At 40.9% G+C, this 17800-nt stretch overlaps 1 protein-coding gene across 3 annotated transcripts in view; it reads right to left on the reverse strand.

Moving 5' to 3' along the window:
* Positions 1–17800, reverse strand: part of TUBGCP4 (tubulin gamma complex associated protein 4) — a 39296-nt gene that overhangs the window by 9565 nt on the left and 11931 nt on the right. For all 3 annotated transcript variants that reach the window (XM_044231689.1, XM_044231688.1, XM_044231687.1), the window contains 6 exons: positions 15878–15957; positions 13210–13411; positions 9356–9521; positions 9034–9158; positions 837–887; positions 27–132 (listed from right to left, as the gene is read on the reverse strand). In XM_044231689.1, coding sequence (XP_044087624.1) covers positions 27–132; positions 837–887; positions 9034–9158; positions 9356–9521; positions 13210–13411; positions 15878–15957 — 730 coding nt within the window. The remainder of the gene's footprint in view (positions 1–26; positions 133–836; positions 888–9033; positions 9159–9355; positions 9522–13209; positions 13412–15877; positions 15958–17800) is intronic.

Here is a 17800-nt window from a genome sequence, read left to right on the forward strand (position 1 = left end):
AATTCTCAGGCCCAGAGGGCAATTACCATGTTCAGTTACTGCAGTGGGTGGTGTTTTTAACATGTGTTGAGCTGTGTCAATGAAGGCCTGAAACAGTTCTCCACGTCCCAGAAGATAAAAGTCTTTAATGATCTGCAGAAAGAATGTCAATTTAGGCAGAGCCCCACATCATGGAGCCCCACATCAGGCTCTCTCCTCAGCAGGGAGCCTGCTTCCCTTCCTCTCTGCCTAAATTGTCAAGTTCAGTGATCTAGAAAGGCAGGAGCTGCTCACTGTCGTAATTACACATGAAGTTGCTAATCCCATCACTGTGAGCCCAGCCTACAAAAGGATACAGGCTTTTGGCATTCACAGGGGCACACTTCCCATTCATCAGGGCAGGACAACTGGTGTGTCTTTAGTGTCATTTATTCAATGGCGACACAAGTCTGTTCTGCCAGAAGAAAGTAAACACCCAAACCTTTGTGCTACAGTGCATGTGTAATATTAGGGAGAATTTGCCCTCTTGGGTGAGGACATGTGAGGCCATTCTGGAAGTCTGGGTACAGGCAACCAATGCTCTTAGGGAGAGGCTACAGAATAAAGTCGCTGCCCACCAGCATCATTTTAAGAATTAAAAGACGGGGGTGCCTGGGTGGCTCAATGGGTTAAAGCCTCTGCTTTGGCTCAGGTCAAGATCCCAGGGTCCTGGGATCGAGTCCCACATAGAGCCCTACATGGAGCCCCACATCAGGCTCTCTCCTCAGCAGGGAGTCTGCTTCCCTTCCTCTCTGCCTTGTGATTTCTGTCAAATAAATAAATTTAAAAAAAAAAAAGAATTAAAAGACAGCTATTACCTTCAGCTGACCCAGTAAATCTGACTCTTCTACCATGAGCTTCCAGAGATGCTGTGAAAAGAAAAAAACAGGAATAAAATTTCATTCCAATGAAAACTTCTACAGAGAATGGTTTTGTGGGGCACCTAGGTGGCTCAGTTATTAAGCGTCAGCCTAGAGAATAAAGTCACTGCCCACCAGCATCATTTTAAGAATTAAAAGACAGGGGGCTCCAGGTGGCTGGGCTAGCCGGGTGACTCAGTGGGTTAAAGCCTCTGCCTTTGGCTCAGGTCATGATCCCAGGGTCCTGGGATCAAGCCCCATGTCAGGCTCTTAGCTCAGCAGGGAGCCTAATTCTCCCCTTTGCTCTGCCCCTCTCCAACTCCACCTGCTCCTGCTTTCTCTAATTAATAAAATCTTTAAAAAAGCTTCTGCACAGCAAAAGAAATAATCAACAAAATGAAAGACAACCTCCAGAATGGGAGAAAATATATGCAAACCACATATTTGATAAGGAATAAATATCTGAAAGATATAAAGAAGTCCTAAAACTCAACAACAACCACCACCACAAAACACAAACAATCCAATTAAAAAATGGACAGAGGAACTAAACAGGTTTTTTTTTTTTTTTTCCAAAGAAGATATACAAATGGCCAACAGGTACATGAAAAGATGCTCAATATCATTAGCCAACAGGGAAATGTGAGTCAAAACCAAAGAGCTATCATTTCACACCTATTAGAATGGTTATCACGAAGAGGTAACAAGCTGTTGGTGAGGATGTGGAGCAAAGGGAACCCTCGTGAACTGTTGGTGGGAATGTAAATTGGTTCAGTCACCACGGAAAACAGTACGGAGGTCCCTGAAAAATTAAAAATTGAACTACCACATGATCCTGAATTCCACTTCTCCGTGGGTACACAAAGGAAACGAAACAGGATTATCAAAGAGATACATGCACTCCCACATTTACTGCAGCGTTATTCACAACTGCCAAGATACGGAGACAACTAGGTGTCCATGACGGGTGAACAGATAAAGAAGATGTGATATATAATGAAATATATATGCCACTTGTGACAACATGGATGGACCCTGAGCATATTATATTGAGATACATCAGAGAAAGAAACACTGCATGATATCATTTATATGTATAGTCCAAAAAAGCCAAACTCATAAAAACAGAGTAAAATGGTGGTTACCAGGAGCTGCAGGGTAGGGGGACAGGAGAGAGGTTGTTTAAGGTTACCAACCTGCAACTAGTAGGTAATTGAGTCCTGGAGATGTGAGTCGTGGTATAGTGAATATGGACAACAATGCTGTATTATAATCAGATTTGCTAGGAGACTAGATCTTAATTATTCCCACCACAAAAAAGAGATGATAGTTATGGGATATAGCAGAGGTGCTAACTATCCTACGATGACAATCTTCTTAGAATATATAAATGTGGGGAGCCTGGGTGGCTGAGTGGGTTAAAGCCTCTGCCTTCGGCTCAGGTCCTGATCCCAGGGTCATAGGATCAAGCCCTGCATCGGGCTCTCTGCTCAGCAGTGAGCCTGCTTCCCCCCACCCCCCTGCCTGCCTCTCTGCCTACTTGTGATCTGTCAAATAAATAAAATCTTAAAAAAAAAAAAAAAGAATATATAAATGTGTCACCCCCCCATCCAAGTACTAACCAGGCCCGACCCTGCTTAGCTTCCGAGATCAGACGAGATCGGGCGCGTTCAGGGTGGTATGGCCGTAGACTAAATGTGTCAGATCAATATGCTGTATACCTTAAATTTACACAATGTTATATATCAAATACAGTTTGATTAAAAAATAAAAGCACATGTATTAATGATGATAATAAATAAAAATAAAAACACATGTAATACAGATCCTCAGGAAAAGATCAATGAAGGTCCTCAATAAAATAAAGTTAAAAAAAAGTGTATGCTCAGGATACATTGAGAAGAGTGTTATTTCAGGGAATGGATGTGCTTGTTCTCCCATGATGCATTCAGAAAAGTGTTTATAAACACCTGTAATAATGGTATTTATAAAAGTGGTACCTAATTGCTATGACATGAGTGTTTAAGTACAGAGATGTGTTTACCATTCAGCAATGCATTTATTTATTTATTTAAAAAAAGATTTTATTTATTTATTTGACAGAGAGAGAGATCACAAGTAGGTAAAGAGTCAGGCAGCCAGAGAGAGAAGCAGGCTCCCTGCTGAGCAAAGAGCCCAATGAGGGCTCAATCCCAGGACACTGAGATCATGACCTGAGCCGAAAGCAGCGGCTTAATCCACTGAGCCATCCAGGTGCCCCTCAGCAATGCATTTAGAGAAATGTTTAAAATAATGATATTAATGATGGTTATAGAAACATTCTGTACAAGCTTTAAAAAAGGAATAAACTATTGATACATGCAACAGGGATTAATCTCAAAATAATCATGAAAAACATCCTGACCTGCCTCCTCCCCCAAAAGAGCACATATTGTTTGGCTCCATTTATATAAATTCTAGAAAATGCAAACTAATCTCTAGTGACAGAAAGCACATCAGTGGTTGCTTGGGGCCAGGGAGGTAAAAAGAGTTGCAAAGAAGGGATGGAAGACGATATGAGGTAAATAATGATCTGGAAAAGAGGTGGGTAATGATTCTTAATTAATAAAATAGAATTTAAGTTTAAAAAATATATATATGTGTAAGTGTATATATATGTATGTACATATATATTAATATACAGAAACAAGTATATAAAGAAGACATTATATACCATAAAAGGAAAAAAATAAATATATATTCATTACAAATATGCACATGCCTAACATACAGCTCGGAAATGAGATATTAGAACAGGCACAGAACTCTAGACTCACAGAATATACACTGTCTGGGCACAGGTAGAACTAAAAACAAAAATGGGCCCTACATTAATCCATAAAGGAAGCCTCAATCAACTCCAAAGGACCGATCTACAGACTGTGTTCTCCAACTATACTGCAATAAAAATTAAAGCTTAATAAATTCCTGGGGTTAAAAAGAAAATCAGAAAGAAAATAAATTATTTAGAACAGGATGATAATATGTATATACTCCATGCCAAAAACTTGTGGGACAAGGTCAAGGCAATAAAGTTTTACATATATTTCCTAGGAAGCAAGGGTTACAAATAGGAAAGTCAAGTTTCAACCCAGGAAACTGGCAAAAAGTAACAGAAAACTCAAAGAAATAAGAAGGAAGAAAAACAGGGCGCCTGGGTGGCTCAGGTCATGATCCCAGCATCTTGGGATCGAGCCCCTGATTGGGCTCTCTGCTCAGTGGGAAGCCTGCTTTTCTCCCACTCCTCCTGCTGTGTTCCTTCTCTCGCTGTGTCTCTCTGTGTCAAATAAATAAAATCCTTAAAAAAAAAAAAAAAAGGAAGAAAAATAATAAAGGCAGATATCAATGAGATAAAGAAAAAAGGTAATAAAAACACAAGCTGGCTCTTCAAAAAGATTAGTTAAGACTGAACAGTAAAAGATTAAAATAAAATACAAAATAAAACAAATAGCTACAGACAGATTTTCTAAAAACTTAAATCTAGACAAAATGGGCCTTCCGTGCTCGCTTCGGCAGCACATATACAAAATGGGCCTTCCTAGAAAAGTAGAAAATACCAAAATTGGTATAAGAAATAACAGTCTTGAACAGATAAATACAGGTTTAAAATATGTTCACTTGGTAAAGATTTTCTTTTCTTTTTTTTTAAAGATTTATTTTTTGCGGGGGGCATGAACGGGCAGAGGGGCAGAGGGAAAGGGAGAGATATCCTCAAGTAAAGCCTCGATGAGTGTGGAACCCCTCGTGGGGCTCGATCCCTGGACCCTGAGATCACCACCTAAACCAAAATCAAGAGCTGGACGCTTAACTGACTGGGCCTCCCAGGCACTCCGAAGATTTCCCCTTCTTAACCTAGATTAGATAATTTTTCAGATAAGTTCAATCAAACTTCCAGTAACAACTCCTGTCTTATACAAATTACTCTAGAAAAAAAGAAAAGTGAGAGATACCTAGCTCATTTATAAGGCTTATACACTCTATATTCTACAACCACATGGGAATAAAACAGGAACCATCTAATTTCACTTGTAAATGTAGATGCAAAAGTTCCAAGTATTGTATTGCCTAACCAAATCCAACAGTGTTTTAAAAAATAAAAACTCATGTTTTCAAGTACAGTTTATCTCAGGAAGATTCAACATCTGAAAACCTAACCAGGAATTTACCCTATGAACAGATTAAAGGAGAAAAAAAACCCAGAGCAAGAAATTGCACCATCATCGATAAAGAAAAAGCAGGTGACAAAATTCAACATCTATTTATGAAAAAAACACATAATAAACTAGAAACAAGGTTAACTCTTTTTTGTTTGTTTGTTTTTTTGTTTTTTTAAGATTTTATTTATTTATTTGACAGACAGAGATCACAAGTAGGCAGAGAGAGAGAGAGAGGGAAGCAGGCTCCCTGCCGAGCAGAGAGCCCGATGTGGGACTCGATCCCAGGACCCTGAGATCATGACCTGAGCTGAAGGCAGTGGCTTAACCCACTGAGCCACCCAGGCACCCAAGGTTAACTCTTTTAACCTGATAAACTTATGTGCCGAAAACCTCCAGCAAACATTAAAGTAATAGAGAAACTGTTGATGCATGATCTTTAAGAGCCAACAAAGCAAAAATGCCCACTATTGCCTCCACTGGTTAACACAGTTTATATCAACTTATTACTCCAGCTGTTTAATATAGTATTAGAGATCCAAGACTGTAAGAAAAAGAAAAGCAGAAGTCTAAAAGTTGTAAAACTCATTATTTGCAAATGATATGATCATTACTTAGAAAAATCAATAGAAACAACAAACTGTTAGAACTAAAAAAAAGACTTCGAGTTGTCACACAGATTAACCCACAAAAATACTGCCACTTCTCTGCATAAAACAGTAAGCAACTAAAAAAAATCAAAATAACTAACTTAAATATCTAAGAATTGTTTCAAAATCTTTTCATTTAAGTACTAAAAAATATACAGAAAGTACACAAATAATAAGTTTACAGCTTGGAGAATTTTCACAAATTGAACACACTTGTTACCAGCACCCTGAAAGCCCTCCTCCTGCCCTTTCCACTGACCAAGGTCAAATTCTATTCTGACATCTAACGTCAGATTAGTTCTGCCTTTGAACTTTTTTTTTTTTTTTTGAGAGAGAGAGATGGACAGTGGGGTTGGGAAGGGGCTGACAGAGAGGGAGAATCTTAAGCAAACTCCATACCCAGCTCAGAGCTCAAGTCAGGGCTTGGATCTCACAACCCTGAGATCACGACCTGAGCTGAAATCAAGAGGTAGATGCTTAACTGACTGAGTGAGCAACTCGGCGGCCCTGCATTTGAACTTTTATATTAAACTTTAACTGTTTTTGAACTTTATATAAATAAACTCATAGAGTATGTATACTTAAAAAAAAGAAAACCAAGGGGCACCTGGGTGGCTCAATGGGTTAAAGCCTCTGCCTTCGGCTCTGGTCATGATCCCAGGGTCCTGGGATCGAGCAACGAATCGGTCTCTCTGCTCGGCAGGGAGCTTGCTTCCTCCTCTCTCTCTCTGCCTGCCTTCTGCCTACCTCTGATCTCTATCTGTCAAATAAATAAATAAAATCTTAAAAAAAAAAAAAGAAAACAAAAAGGGGATGAGTATGATATATATTTGTAAGACACTCACCCTTTTTCCTTCTGAAAAGGAAACTATTTTCATTACCATAAAGTGTTACTTTAAGAGAATAGCTCTGAAAAAGGCCTATTAGTTACAATTATAAAAAACTTCAGAGTCTGAACTTCCACTCTTCATATATCATTTTTAAACTGGAAATGTAATTTTTACCAATATCCACATTTCAGAATTTCACAAGAAAAATTTTTTTTTGAAATCTTGTATTATTCATTCAATACGATTTTTACTTTCCTCCATGAATTAACTCCAAAGTTATCACAAGAATCATGGAAGAACAGAAATAGATTTAATAAAGTAAGTTGCAAGGACCTCAAGACACCAACCCCTTAGACAGGAGCTGCCTTGGCTATAGATGGAGGGGTAGGATCTTGAAATTACGAAAGGACAAAAGCATGTATTCTAAAGAGTTTAAATAATTATTTGCCTATAAAGAATCAAATGAAGTGATACCTAAAGGTCACCTTATGATTTAATATTCTGTCAATATCACAGCTATCTCCCATGCCTAGAATTTTTGAGACAGTGACTAGAAAAGGAAATCATATTCATGATAGATTACTGTGCTTCCAACGTGAGGATCTGTGTTGCTAAGCTGCTCTGTTCTGGAGACTGTAGTGCGCTGGGTATGCTTCACCGTCACCTGCATTGGTTTGTTGGCTGGTTGTCCAGTTGGATGGTGTAAATACACATAGCTACTCCCTCCCTCCCAATGCAGATCTACCAGTCAGCAGCTCTGGAGGTGAGGGTCGAAGTTGAAAACCACCAATACAGGGTGCCTCGGTGGCTGAGTTGGTTAAGCAACAGTGTTTGGCTCAGGTCATGATCCTGGAGTCCCGCCATGGAGTCCTGCATCGGGCTCCCTGCTAGGCAGGGAGTCTGCTTCTCCCTCTGACCCTCCCCCTTCTCATGCTCTTTCTCATTCTTTCTCTCTCAAATAAATCAATCTTTTTTTTCTTTTAAAGATTGATTTATTTGAGAATAAATCAATCTTTTTTTTCTTTTAAAGATTGATTTATTTGAGAATAAATCAATCTTTTTTTTCTTTTAAAGATTGATTTATTTGAGAGAGAAAGAATGAGAAAGAGCATGAGAAGGGGGAGGGTCAAATAAATCAATCTTTAAAAGAAAAAAAAGAGGGACGCCTGGGTGGCTCAGTTGGTTAAGCAGCTGCCTTCGGCTCGGGTCATGGTCCCAGGGTCCTGAGATCGAGTCCCACATCGGGCTCCTTGCTCGGCGGGGAGCCTGCTTCCCCCTCTGCCTCTGCCTGCCATTCTGTCTGCCTGTGCTCGCTCTCTCTCCCTCTCTCTCTCTGATAAATAAATAAAATCTTTAAAAAAAAAGAAAAAAGAAAGAAAACCAGTAATATAGTAAAAAAAAGAAACCAGCTGACTAAACTAAAAATCCCATTTCACATTATCACACACCTGTGAGCCAAATTTTATTTTAGGCCACAAAACAGATGCACATCCAAAAAATTACTGGTCACAATCTAAGTCAGGGGATAGAGCAGAATTCACTTAATATTGAACTAGTGGGCACCTGGGTGGCTGAGTCAGTTAAGCCTCCGACTCCTGATTTTCACTCAGGTCATGATCTCAAGTGTGCACGACTGAGCCCTGCATCTGGCTCTCTGCTCAGCGGGGAGTCTGCTTGTCTCCCTCTCCCTCTGCCTGTCCTCCGGCTTATGCTTGCTCTCTCCCTAATACATTTATCTTTAAAAAAAAAAAAAAAGATTTATTTGAGACAGCGAGAGAAAATGCACGAGCAGGGGGAGCAGTAGGTAGAGGCAGAAGCCGACTCTTTGCTGAGCAGGAAGCCTGACTCTGGGCTCAATCCCAGGACCTTTGGATCATGACCTGAGCGGAAGTCAGACACTTAAGGCAGACACTTAAGTGACTGAGCCGCCCGGGGGGCCCCTAAACAAATTAATCTTGAAAAAAAAAAAAAAAAAAGAAAGAAAGAAAGAAAGAAAAATACTGAACTAGGAGTTATAAGACCTGCTTCTGACTTCACCTTTGTTACTGTGCAACACTAGCCAAGTTAGATTTCTATTTTATTAATTTGTAAAAATGGAAAAATAAAACTTATTCTATGTTCCTCATAGTTATGATACCCATTAATGAAAAAGCAATAAAGCCATCTAAAATATAAGCAAGGTGTTAAATTTAGTCAGAATCCATTGATTCCTAGCCATTATCGCCAACTACATTGACAGATTAAATATGCTGACTGTCTGAATTTGAAAGTGAGACCTTCCTTTATTCAAGTAAATAGCTAACTAGAATTCTGTCAGGTGCGAAGACTAAAGCAGTTCTGTGTCTATTATGAAAAACTTGCCCTGCAACTCTCACAATTCCCTCCAGGCTAAGCTCTAACCACATCAAGAAGCAATGGAAGTCAAGTGCTCAGTTTCTGGGGGCCTGTTTCCTGCTAAGAAAGCCTACGAGGACATACAAACCTCCGCCACGGTACTACGAACACGATCCACCACCTGCTCGAAATCCACAAGGCTGAAGAGCGGCTGCTGTTTGAGCCGATGGAGCTCCGCAGCGAAAGTGTCCTCCTGGTTCTTCAAAATGGATCCTACAAAGCAGGCAGGCACCATCAAAGGAAGGCAGAGAACAGCAGGACGGGTTAGGACTTCTGGTCCCCCTGGTGCATCTCCTTCCGGTTTCTCACCTAAGTGAGTCCCGGTTGTGCTGCCATCTCAGTGCAGAAACCTTATCAGCTATTAAAAAGGGCCTTTGAAGACAGGGCCCACTGGGCAAGGAGGTTCTTACCTTTCCTCGTCAGGTTTACATTTTGATTCTCAAACATCTGGACAGATTCTCCAACAAACAGGATTTTTTCAGCAACCCTCACTGGAATGTAGGATGGCAAAATCTCCACTCGTAAGGAAAACTGTTTTAGGGACGGAGCCAGCATGTTCTCTTCCTCTATCAGGCGCTACACAAGGAAATAATTCACATCAGACATGATGTATGAAGTAAGAAGTGGAGGGCAAGAAAACATCAACTCTCCCAACCCATGATTTCTATTTTTTTCTAGAGGTATGGACTTGAATTTTTTAAAAAATTATTATATAGAGAGAGGATGTGCTCAAGTTATGGAGGGGCAGAGGTGACAGAGAATCTCAAGCAGACTCCATGCTGAGCACAGAGCTGCACACAGGGCTTGATCTCAGACCTGAGCCAAATCAGGAGTTGGATGCTAACCAACATAGCCACCCAGGCGCCCCAAAGCAGGGACTTACTTTTTTTTTTTTTTTTTTTAAACGATTTCATTTATTTGATAGAGACACAGTGAGAGAGGGAACATAAACAGGGGGAGAGAGAGAAGCAGGCTTCCCACTGAGCAAGAAGCCCCATGTGGGGGCTCGATTCCAGGACCCTGAGATCATGACCTGAGCCAAAGGCAGATGCTTAGCGACTGAGCCACCCAGGCGCCCCCAGAAGCAGGGATTTAAATCTGAAGTTGCACAATGCCTGAACTACCAGTGTCAGAGAGATGAACATACTTTCATTTTCAGACAGCTGGATAGCACAGTAGAAATAACAGTCTTGTTTTGTTTTTTGTTTTTCAATATTAGGATTTTAGTCCTCACTCTGCCTTTACTATGTAAGAATTTGTGTCGCAGATTGGGAACTCAGTTTCCTTACCTGTAGAATGGAATCATTAGTCTTTATTTTTCCAGGTCTATAGGTCTATGACATCATTATCTCACCATTTATGTGGGCTCCGCCCAGCTCTTCACTAGTATGTAGCCAGAGTCATTAAACCAAGTGGTTCTCAAAATGTGGCTCCCAGACCAGCAGCATGAGCCTCACTTGGAAGCTTGCTAGAAATGAAAATTTTCGGGGCGCCTGGGTGGCTCAGTGGGTTGAAGCCTCTGCCTTCGGCTCAGGTCATGATCCCAGGGTCCTGGGATCAAGCCCCACTTCGGGCTCTCTGCTTGGCGGGGAGCCTGCTTCCCTTCCTCTCTCTCTGCCTGCCTCTCTGCCTGCTTGTGATCTCTGTCTGTCAAATGAATAGATAAAATCTTAAAAAAAAAAAAAAAAAGAAATGAAAATTTTCAAGCCCCTCCCCAGATCCAGGACCATCTGGGAGATGAGGCCTAGCCATCCCTATGTTTTAACAAGCTCTCCAGCTGATTCTGACACACGTGGAAGTTTGAGAACCACTGAATTGGCCCAAGAAGCCCCAGATGCCCACCACCCAATCACTCAGTGCCCCCCAACTTCCTCCGACTTGTTTTGGGTTTGACCCTTATCCTCCAGCTCCAACCAGGAACTTTGGGCTCCACAATCCTGCCTTTGAGCTCTGCTGTTCACCCTTCCTGTTCTGCACTTTAATGCAGGTGGTGCTCAGGCATTTTCCTAAAAAAATGCAGGTGGTGCTCAGGCATTTTCCTATCCATCTCCTAACTCTTCTTAAACTATCCTTTTTCCACCACTGAACTGATCATTGCAACAGGTTTTTTTTTTTTTTTTTTTAAATATTTCATCTACTTGATAGAGACAGTGAGAGAGGGAACACAAGGCAGGGGGGTGGGGGTGGGGCGGAGAGGGAAAGTAGGCTTCCTGATGAGCAGGAATGTGGGGCTTGATCCCAGGGGCTTGATCCCAGGACACTGGGATCATGACCTGAGCCAAAGGCAGATGCTTAATGACTGAGCCACAAAGGCGCCCCATAACAGGTGTTTTAAATCTTTTTACATCATAGGACTCTCTGCCATATATAAAAGCTATGGACCTTCCAGACAAATATACAAACATACATTAAACAGAACCTCCCGAAGCCACCCCTGGGCCCCAGGTTAAAAACTGCTAGGTGCTGATGACTCCTTAAACTTATCTTTAAGCTAGACAGTTCTCATGAGCTACAAGCTCAACCCACTGGACATTTCCTGCAAGTACCTCAAACTCAACATGTCCAAAAGTAAATCTTTCTTTCTTTCTTTCTTTTTTTTTTTTTTAAGTAGGCTCCAAACCCAGCATGAAGCACAATGTGAGGTTTGAACTCATGACCCTGAGATCAAGACCCCAGCTGACAGCAAGAATCAGATGCTTAAGGGATGAGCCACTCAGGTGCCCCTCAACATTAAATCCATTAGATGGACCCAAAATTAGATCCATCTCTTTTCTCTCAATTCCTGCCATACACATTCCGTATCATCTCTACCCACCTAGCTGCTGAAGGCAGAAACTGGGTAACATTCTTGATCCTTCCCTCTGCACTGCTATCCAATCACTAAGGCCTACCTATTCCATGTCCTGAATCTCCCTCAGGCCACTTTATTCTTCTGCATGTTTACTGTTACCACCCTTGGTTTAGGCCACCATTATTTTTCACTAAGTGTCCCCAACATTCTCTTAACTGGATCTACCTGTTGCTAGCCTTGATTTTTTAAAAAACAATTTCCCCACACACTATCCAGAGTCATCTATCATAAGTCTGATTGTGTTAACCTCTTGCCTAAAATTCTTCACTGGTTCTCAGTTCTTTTGAGGTTCAAGTCCAAATTCCTTCCCATAGTTTACAAGGGCTTTCATGATCTTATTTCAATAGTTTCATTGACTGCAACTTCCCCAACCCCCTCCATTGTCCTTGCACTTTGTATTTCTGCCTTTACTTGACCATTTCAATTGAATTACTACTGGTTCCTCAAGTAAAGCATCTTTCATGGTCTCTGTACTTTGTACACATCCATCCCCCTGCCTGGAATATTTCTGGACCTCTCCTCCCAAACTCTTTGCAATTGCAATTTAGATGTACATTCGACTGCAAAGCTTCTCTAGCTACCCTAAGACCAAGTTCTGAGAACACTCATAACTGCGCTTTCCAGAGTACTTAGTGCACTGTAATGTCACTGTTGACTTTTCTATGATTTCCACTAAACAGTAAGCTCTTTAAGGATAGGATCTGCTACATTTTATTCATTTACTTCAGTTCAACACCCAGTAACTCTCCTAGAACAGTGCCTGGCATATATGTAACAGGCATTTAAGAATATGTTGTAGTAGGACAAATAAATAAATAAACATATCAATGGATGAATAAAGACAATACAGAGCTTTGGGGACTCTAATTGAAATTCCAAGCTGCATGTAAAAGTTATAGGGTAGGGGCTCCTTGGTGGCTCAATCATTAAGCATCTGACTTTGGATCAGGTCATGGTCCTGGGGTCCTGGGATCAGGCCCCATGTTGGGCTCCCAGCTCAGCCAGAAGCCTGCTTCTCCCTCTCCCTCTGCCTCTCCCCCTGCTTGTGCTCTGTCAAATAAATAAAATCTTTAAAAAAAAAAATTATAGGGTAGCTACATGGCTACCTTAAGAGACAAGACTTATTAACCTCAGAAATGCACATACTGGGTAAAGGGGAAACAAAGGAATCTCACAAATACATTTTCTATTTTGTAGTCTCACATTAAGTTAGGTGTTAAGAATGCAACTAAGATAAAACCAAGTTCAAGTGTTTATATCTGCAGAATTTGTGAAAGGTGCTTCAACTACTACGAGCTGGGAAGGGCAGGGGGACGGAGGATTGGGGGGGTTGGAAATCACTGAAAGGTCAACTAGCTCTAGACTTTGCTGACTCCTGGGAGGAGTATATTAGGCTTTCTGCTATGCTCTCACCAAGTCCTGGAGTTCTCGCAATTGTTTTCCTGTCAGTCCCCCAATGCCCAGATCCTCCTCATCCTCTTCTGGCTGGGCACTGACATTACCAGAAGAGGGACCTTGTTTGATAAAGAACTCTTCGTGCTGGTCCAGGAGGAGTCCATGTAGCATCCAGGCTGAGAGCTGCTTATACATGACCCCATGACACACGGCCAGGATTCTGAGTGGAGAGAAAAGCAGGAGCCTTAGAAGTCCTCTTAACAAGCATTAAACCCCACATCGGCACAGAGGCCATGCTCTAAACTGCGACAGGATAAACAGAGGCCTGAGGGTCTGATGACTCAGAAGGAAAATAACCAATTAAAGCTAAAAATAATTGTGCTATTTTAATTTAAATGTTTGTGGATGAACTAGTGATTAAATATCCCAAACTTGTAGGCTATATAGTGAAGTCTAAATGTTCGGTAAACGTTCTACTAGTTTTTTTAGAAGAGACACATTTTCTTTCCTCCTTTTGTGTAAAGTGAGTTTCAAAACTGAGGATTCTTGTTAAAATTAAATGCGCTTACAGGAGTCTTTTTGGCTGACACAATATTAAATTTGTTTTTGTTGGAATCACACAGAGAGAGTAGATTCACTCTGTGAGAAGCAGGTACACCTGAAGAAGGATAATCCAACAAAAAGCAGAAAGGTTGTTGAAGAAGGTGATATTCTCATGGTTTCAAAGGACCACTTCCCAGATAACATGAATTACAAAGGAAAACGTGCCTTTAAAATGGAGAGATCTGACAGAAAACACTAAACCAAGTGATCAAGCTTTTACAACACCAAAAATGGAACACACTGACTTTCTGTGCCTTCTGATGTGATGCAACAAGAAATAATGTGGCCTATGGTATGTAGTGTTCTTGCCAAGTTATCAGGAAATAATCAGAAAAATCCGGATCGTGTCACAGTTTACAAGACAACCAGTCAAGACTTTTAAAATGTCAATTGTCACCAAAGATTAAAAAGGCAAGGACAGGCACTGTTCCGAATGAAAGGGGACTAAAATGAGGTGACTGCCAAAGGCCACGTGAGAACACGTACTGCGCAACTGGTGGTACAAAGAACCATGGGAAAGGACTTGTGGTGGACAGATGGAGACATTCAGATTTATCCTGGATAATACACTGTCAATGTTAACTTTTTTGGGTGTAATATGGTATCAAGGTTATCTTAAGAGAACTGAGATTAGATAAGCCTTTTTTCTAAAGAGATACAAAGCTGAAGTATTTGATAGTTAGGCCTTTCAAATGATTCCGTAAAAAACTGTGTTGTGTATGTGTTTGTATATTTATAAATACTTACATGCATATATTTCATACTCCACATAGAGGGGAAAAAGAAAAATGGGGTCAAATGTTAACAATTAGTGAAGCTAAAGGATATACAGGTGTTTATTATACTGTTCTTTCAACTTTTTGTAGACATGGAAATTTTCAAAATAATTTGGGAAAAAAGAAACTATGAGCTTGAGTCTGCTATTTATAGTAAGCTAACTGGATGGAATCCCTCTTTAAAAAAATCAAATGGGAGGCCATTTACATTGTGCACTTTTGAGTATTTGGTCTATAAAATTTGGTCCCTGCAAATATATAACAAACATGCACTTATCACATGATCTATGCAAGATTTATATTCCATGCATAAAACTATATATATTTACATAGAAAGAAATATACAGCAGAAGTTAAATTGTTTATCTCAAAGATCAGAAAATATTTCTTCTCTTTGCATGTATCTTCTATAATCAAAACGCAGCTCTTTTATAAGGAAAAAAAAAAAGCCCTGTGATAGAGAATTAAACAGAATTAAGCATGTTCTGGAACATTTCCTTTGGTGGATTCTAACAATAATATAGTATTTTTAATTTTATTTTATAGACTATCAAGTGAATACACCTCTATTTTGCTTCCTTCCGGCTACTGGTAATTTTCTAATTTCCTGATAGAATGGACACCGTTACAACGAATGTTTCTACATATGGTTATTTTCTTCTTTCGAATAACTGTAAGGATAAAATTCTTAAGAGTGGCATTATGGGATTATAGAGTATAAACATTTTTAAGGCCCTTGATATGAAATACCAGCTATTCAAAATACATATGATTAGATATAGCTTCTTTATCCTGCACATGTAATGGAAATTCTCAAGGATAATGATAAGGATAAAAAGCATTGCTTCGGGGCGCCTGGGTGGCTCAGTGGGTTAAGCCGCTGCCTTCGGCTCAGGTCATGATCTCGGGATCCTGGGATCGAGTCCCACATCAGGCTCTCTGCTCAGCAGGGAGCCTGCTTCCTCCTCTCTCTCTCTCTGCCTGCTTCTCTGCCTATTTGTGATCCCTCTCTGTCAAATAAATAAATAAAATCTTTAAAAAAAAAGCATTGCTTCAAGGTTATCTAGGCAATTCGATCCTAGCTTTGATACTCAACACTTCATAACACTCTTTATGCAGTTTCCGAGCCATCATACATGGGGGCTTTTCTATCCTGCTCTACACAGAAAACCTCATGGATCTTTTCTATCCTGGTCATAACTTTCCCTAGAGGAAAACCTGAGATGACCTGAAAATGAAACAAGTACAAAGTCAAGTCACTTGATCACCCACCCCCACCCCCAATTCCCAGTTAAGCCATGACTTACTTTTCTAGTGCACTGCGAACAGGAGGCAAACCTCCACAGCTGTGCTTGTATACCGTTTCCAGGATCTGACAACCATGAATCTGTGCAAAATACAGACTTGTCAATCTTAATTCCATTTTAATAGTTCATGTAGCACAAACTCATATTCTATATTCAATCCAGATGGTACAATCCAGCAGATAATGGGGCTAAAGATCTATGTATAGTTCTGATTCTGACTCCAATGTATTTGGGGGGGGCGGTTTCCCCTATAACACCAAGCAAATCTTGAACAGCAGCTGGGTGTCCTACAGGTCAACTCGATTCTGATGCTACCTACCCAGAATATTATTAGATTCTACAAGTTAGGGGGTCAGTCCCACAAGGCTGTCCTCTGCCTCTGACATCAGTCTCAAGCCCGGGACTGACCGGCTGATAAATCACAAGTTCGCACGAGCCTCTCCCTGGGTTCCATTAATTTGCTAGCGCAGCTCACAGAACTCAGAAAACCCGTTTACTCACTAGATTACCTGTTTATTAAAAACATACTAAAGACAAAATCAAGAGTCAGCTGAAGAGATGCACAGTGTGAGGTCCCAAACAAAGGAGTTTCTGTCCCTGTGGAGTGTGGGCCCAGCAGTGAAGCACAAAGTGTTCTGATTCAGCAACCCACAAGTTCTCTGAAAGCAAACCTTCCGGGTTTTTACGGAGGCTTCATTACATAGGCACAGGTGATTAAATCACTAGCTACTGGCAACTGAACTCAATCTCTTGCCCCTCTCTCCTACCCAGAGGTCAGGGGCACGCAGCCTCAATCCTCCAATCAAATGGCTGGTTCTCCTGGCAACCAGCCCACCCTTAGATACGCTTTCCAAGTCACCCTATGAACATAGACTCAGGTGTGGTTGATAGAGGTTTGTTACTACTATCAAGACACCTTTATCATTCTTGTCATTTAGGAAATTCCAAGCGTTTTAGAAGCCTTGTGTCGGAAAGGGGATGGAGACCTAACCTACATTTCTTATTATAGATCATAATATCACAATAGTTGTTCTCAAAAGTATGGACCCTCAACCCTCCCTACTCCTCTCCACCTACCCGTATCCCAGCAGCAGCAGCCCAGCAGCAGCCGCAGCAGCACCTGGGAGTTTGTAAGAAATGCAAATTGTTGGGCCCAACTCCAGCCTTACTGAATCAGCATCTCTGGGGTAGAGCCCAGCCATGTGGTTCTAACATTCTGTTCCAAGTGATTCTAATGTACAATAAAGTTTGAGAACTATTTGCGCTAGAGAAACCAGAATAATTTAGAGTTGAAATTCCAGGGGCGCCTGGGTGGCTCAGTGGGTTAAGCCGCTGCCTTCGGCTCAGGTCGTGATCTCAGGGTCCTGGGATTGAGTCCCCCATCGTGCTCTCTGCCCAGCAGGGAGCCTGCTTCCCTCTCTCTCTGCCTGCCTATCCATCTACTTGTGATTTCTCTCTGTCAAATAAATAAATAAAATCTTTAAAAAAAAAAGAAATTCCAAGCTAAGAGGTAAAGAAAGCTCTTTATTTCAGATGAAGGCCTAATTCAGACTATTTATAAAAACAAAATTTTCCAAAAATCTGTTTCCTCCTTCTATGTCCTTTTGCCTTTTTTTTTTTTTTAAAGATTTATTTATTTATTTGACAGACAGAGAGATCACAAGTAGGCAGAGAGGCAGGCAGAGAGAGAGAAAGAGAGAGGGAAGCAGGCTCCCTGCTGAGCAGAGACCTGGATTCGGGCTTGATCCCAGGATCCCAAGATCATGACCCGAGCCGAAGGCAGAGGCTTAACCCACTAAGCCACCCCCTTTTGGCTTTCTTTTTAAAACTGCTTTATTGAGGTTTAATTTATATACCATAAAATTCATCCGTTTTAAGTATACTAATCAACAATGATTACTAAATTTACAGTGTTGTGCAATC

The sequence above is a fragment of the Neovison vison genome, chromosome 13, assembly GCF_020171115.1.
Source record: "Neovison vison isolate M4711 chromosome 13, ASM_NN_V1, whole genome shotgun sequence".
Classification (NCBI taxonomy): domain Eukaryota; kingdom Metazoa; phylum Chordata; class Mammalia; order Carnivora; family Mustelidae; genus Neogale; species Neogale vison.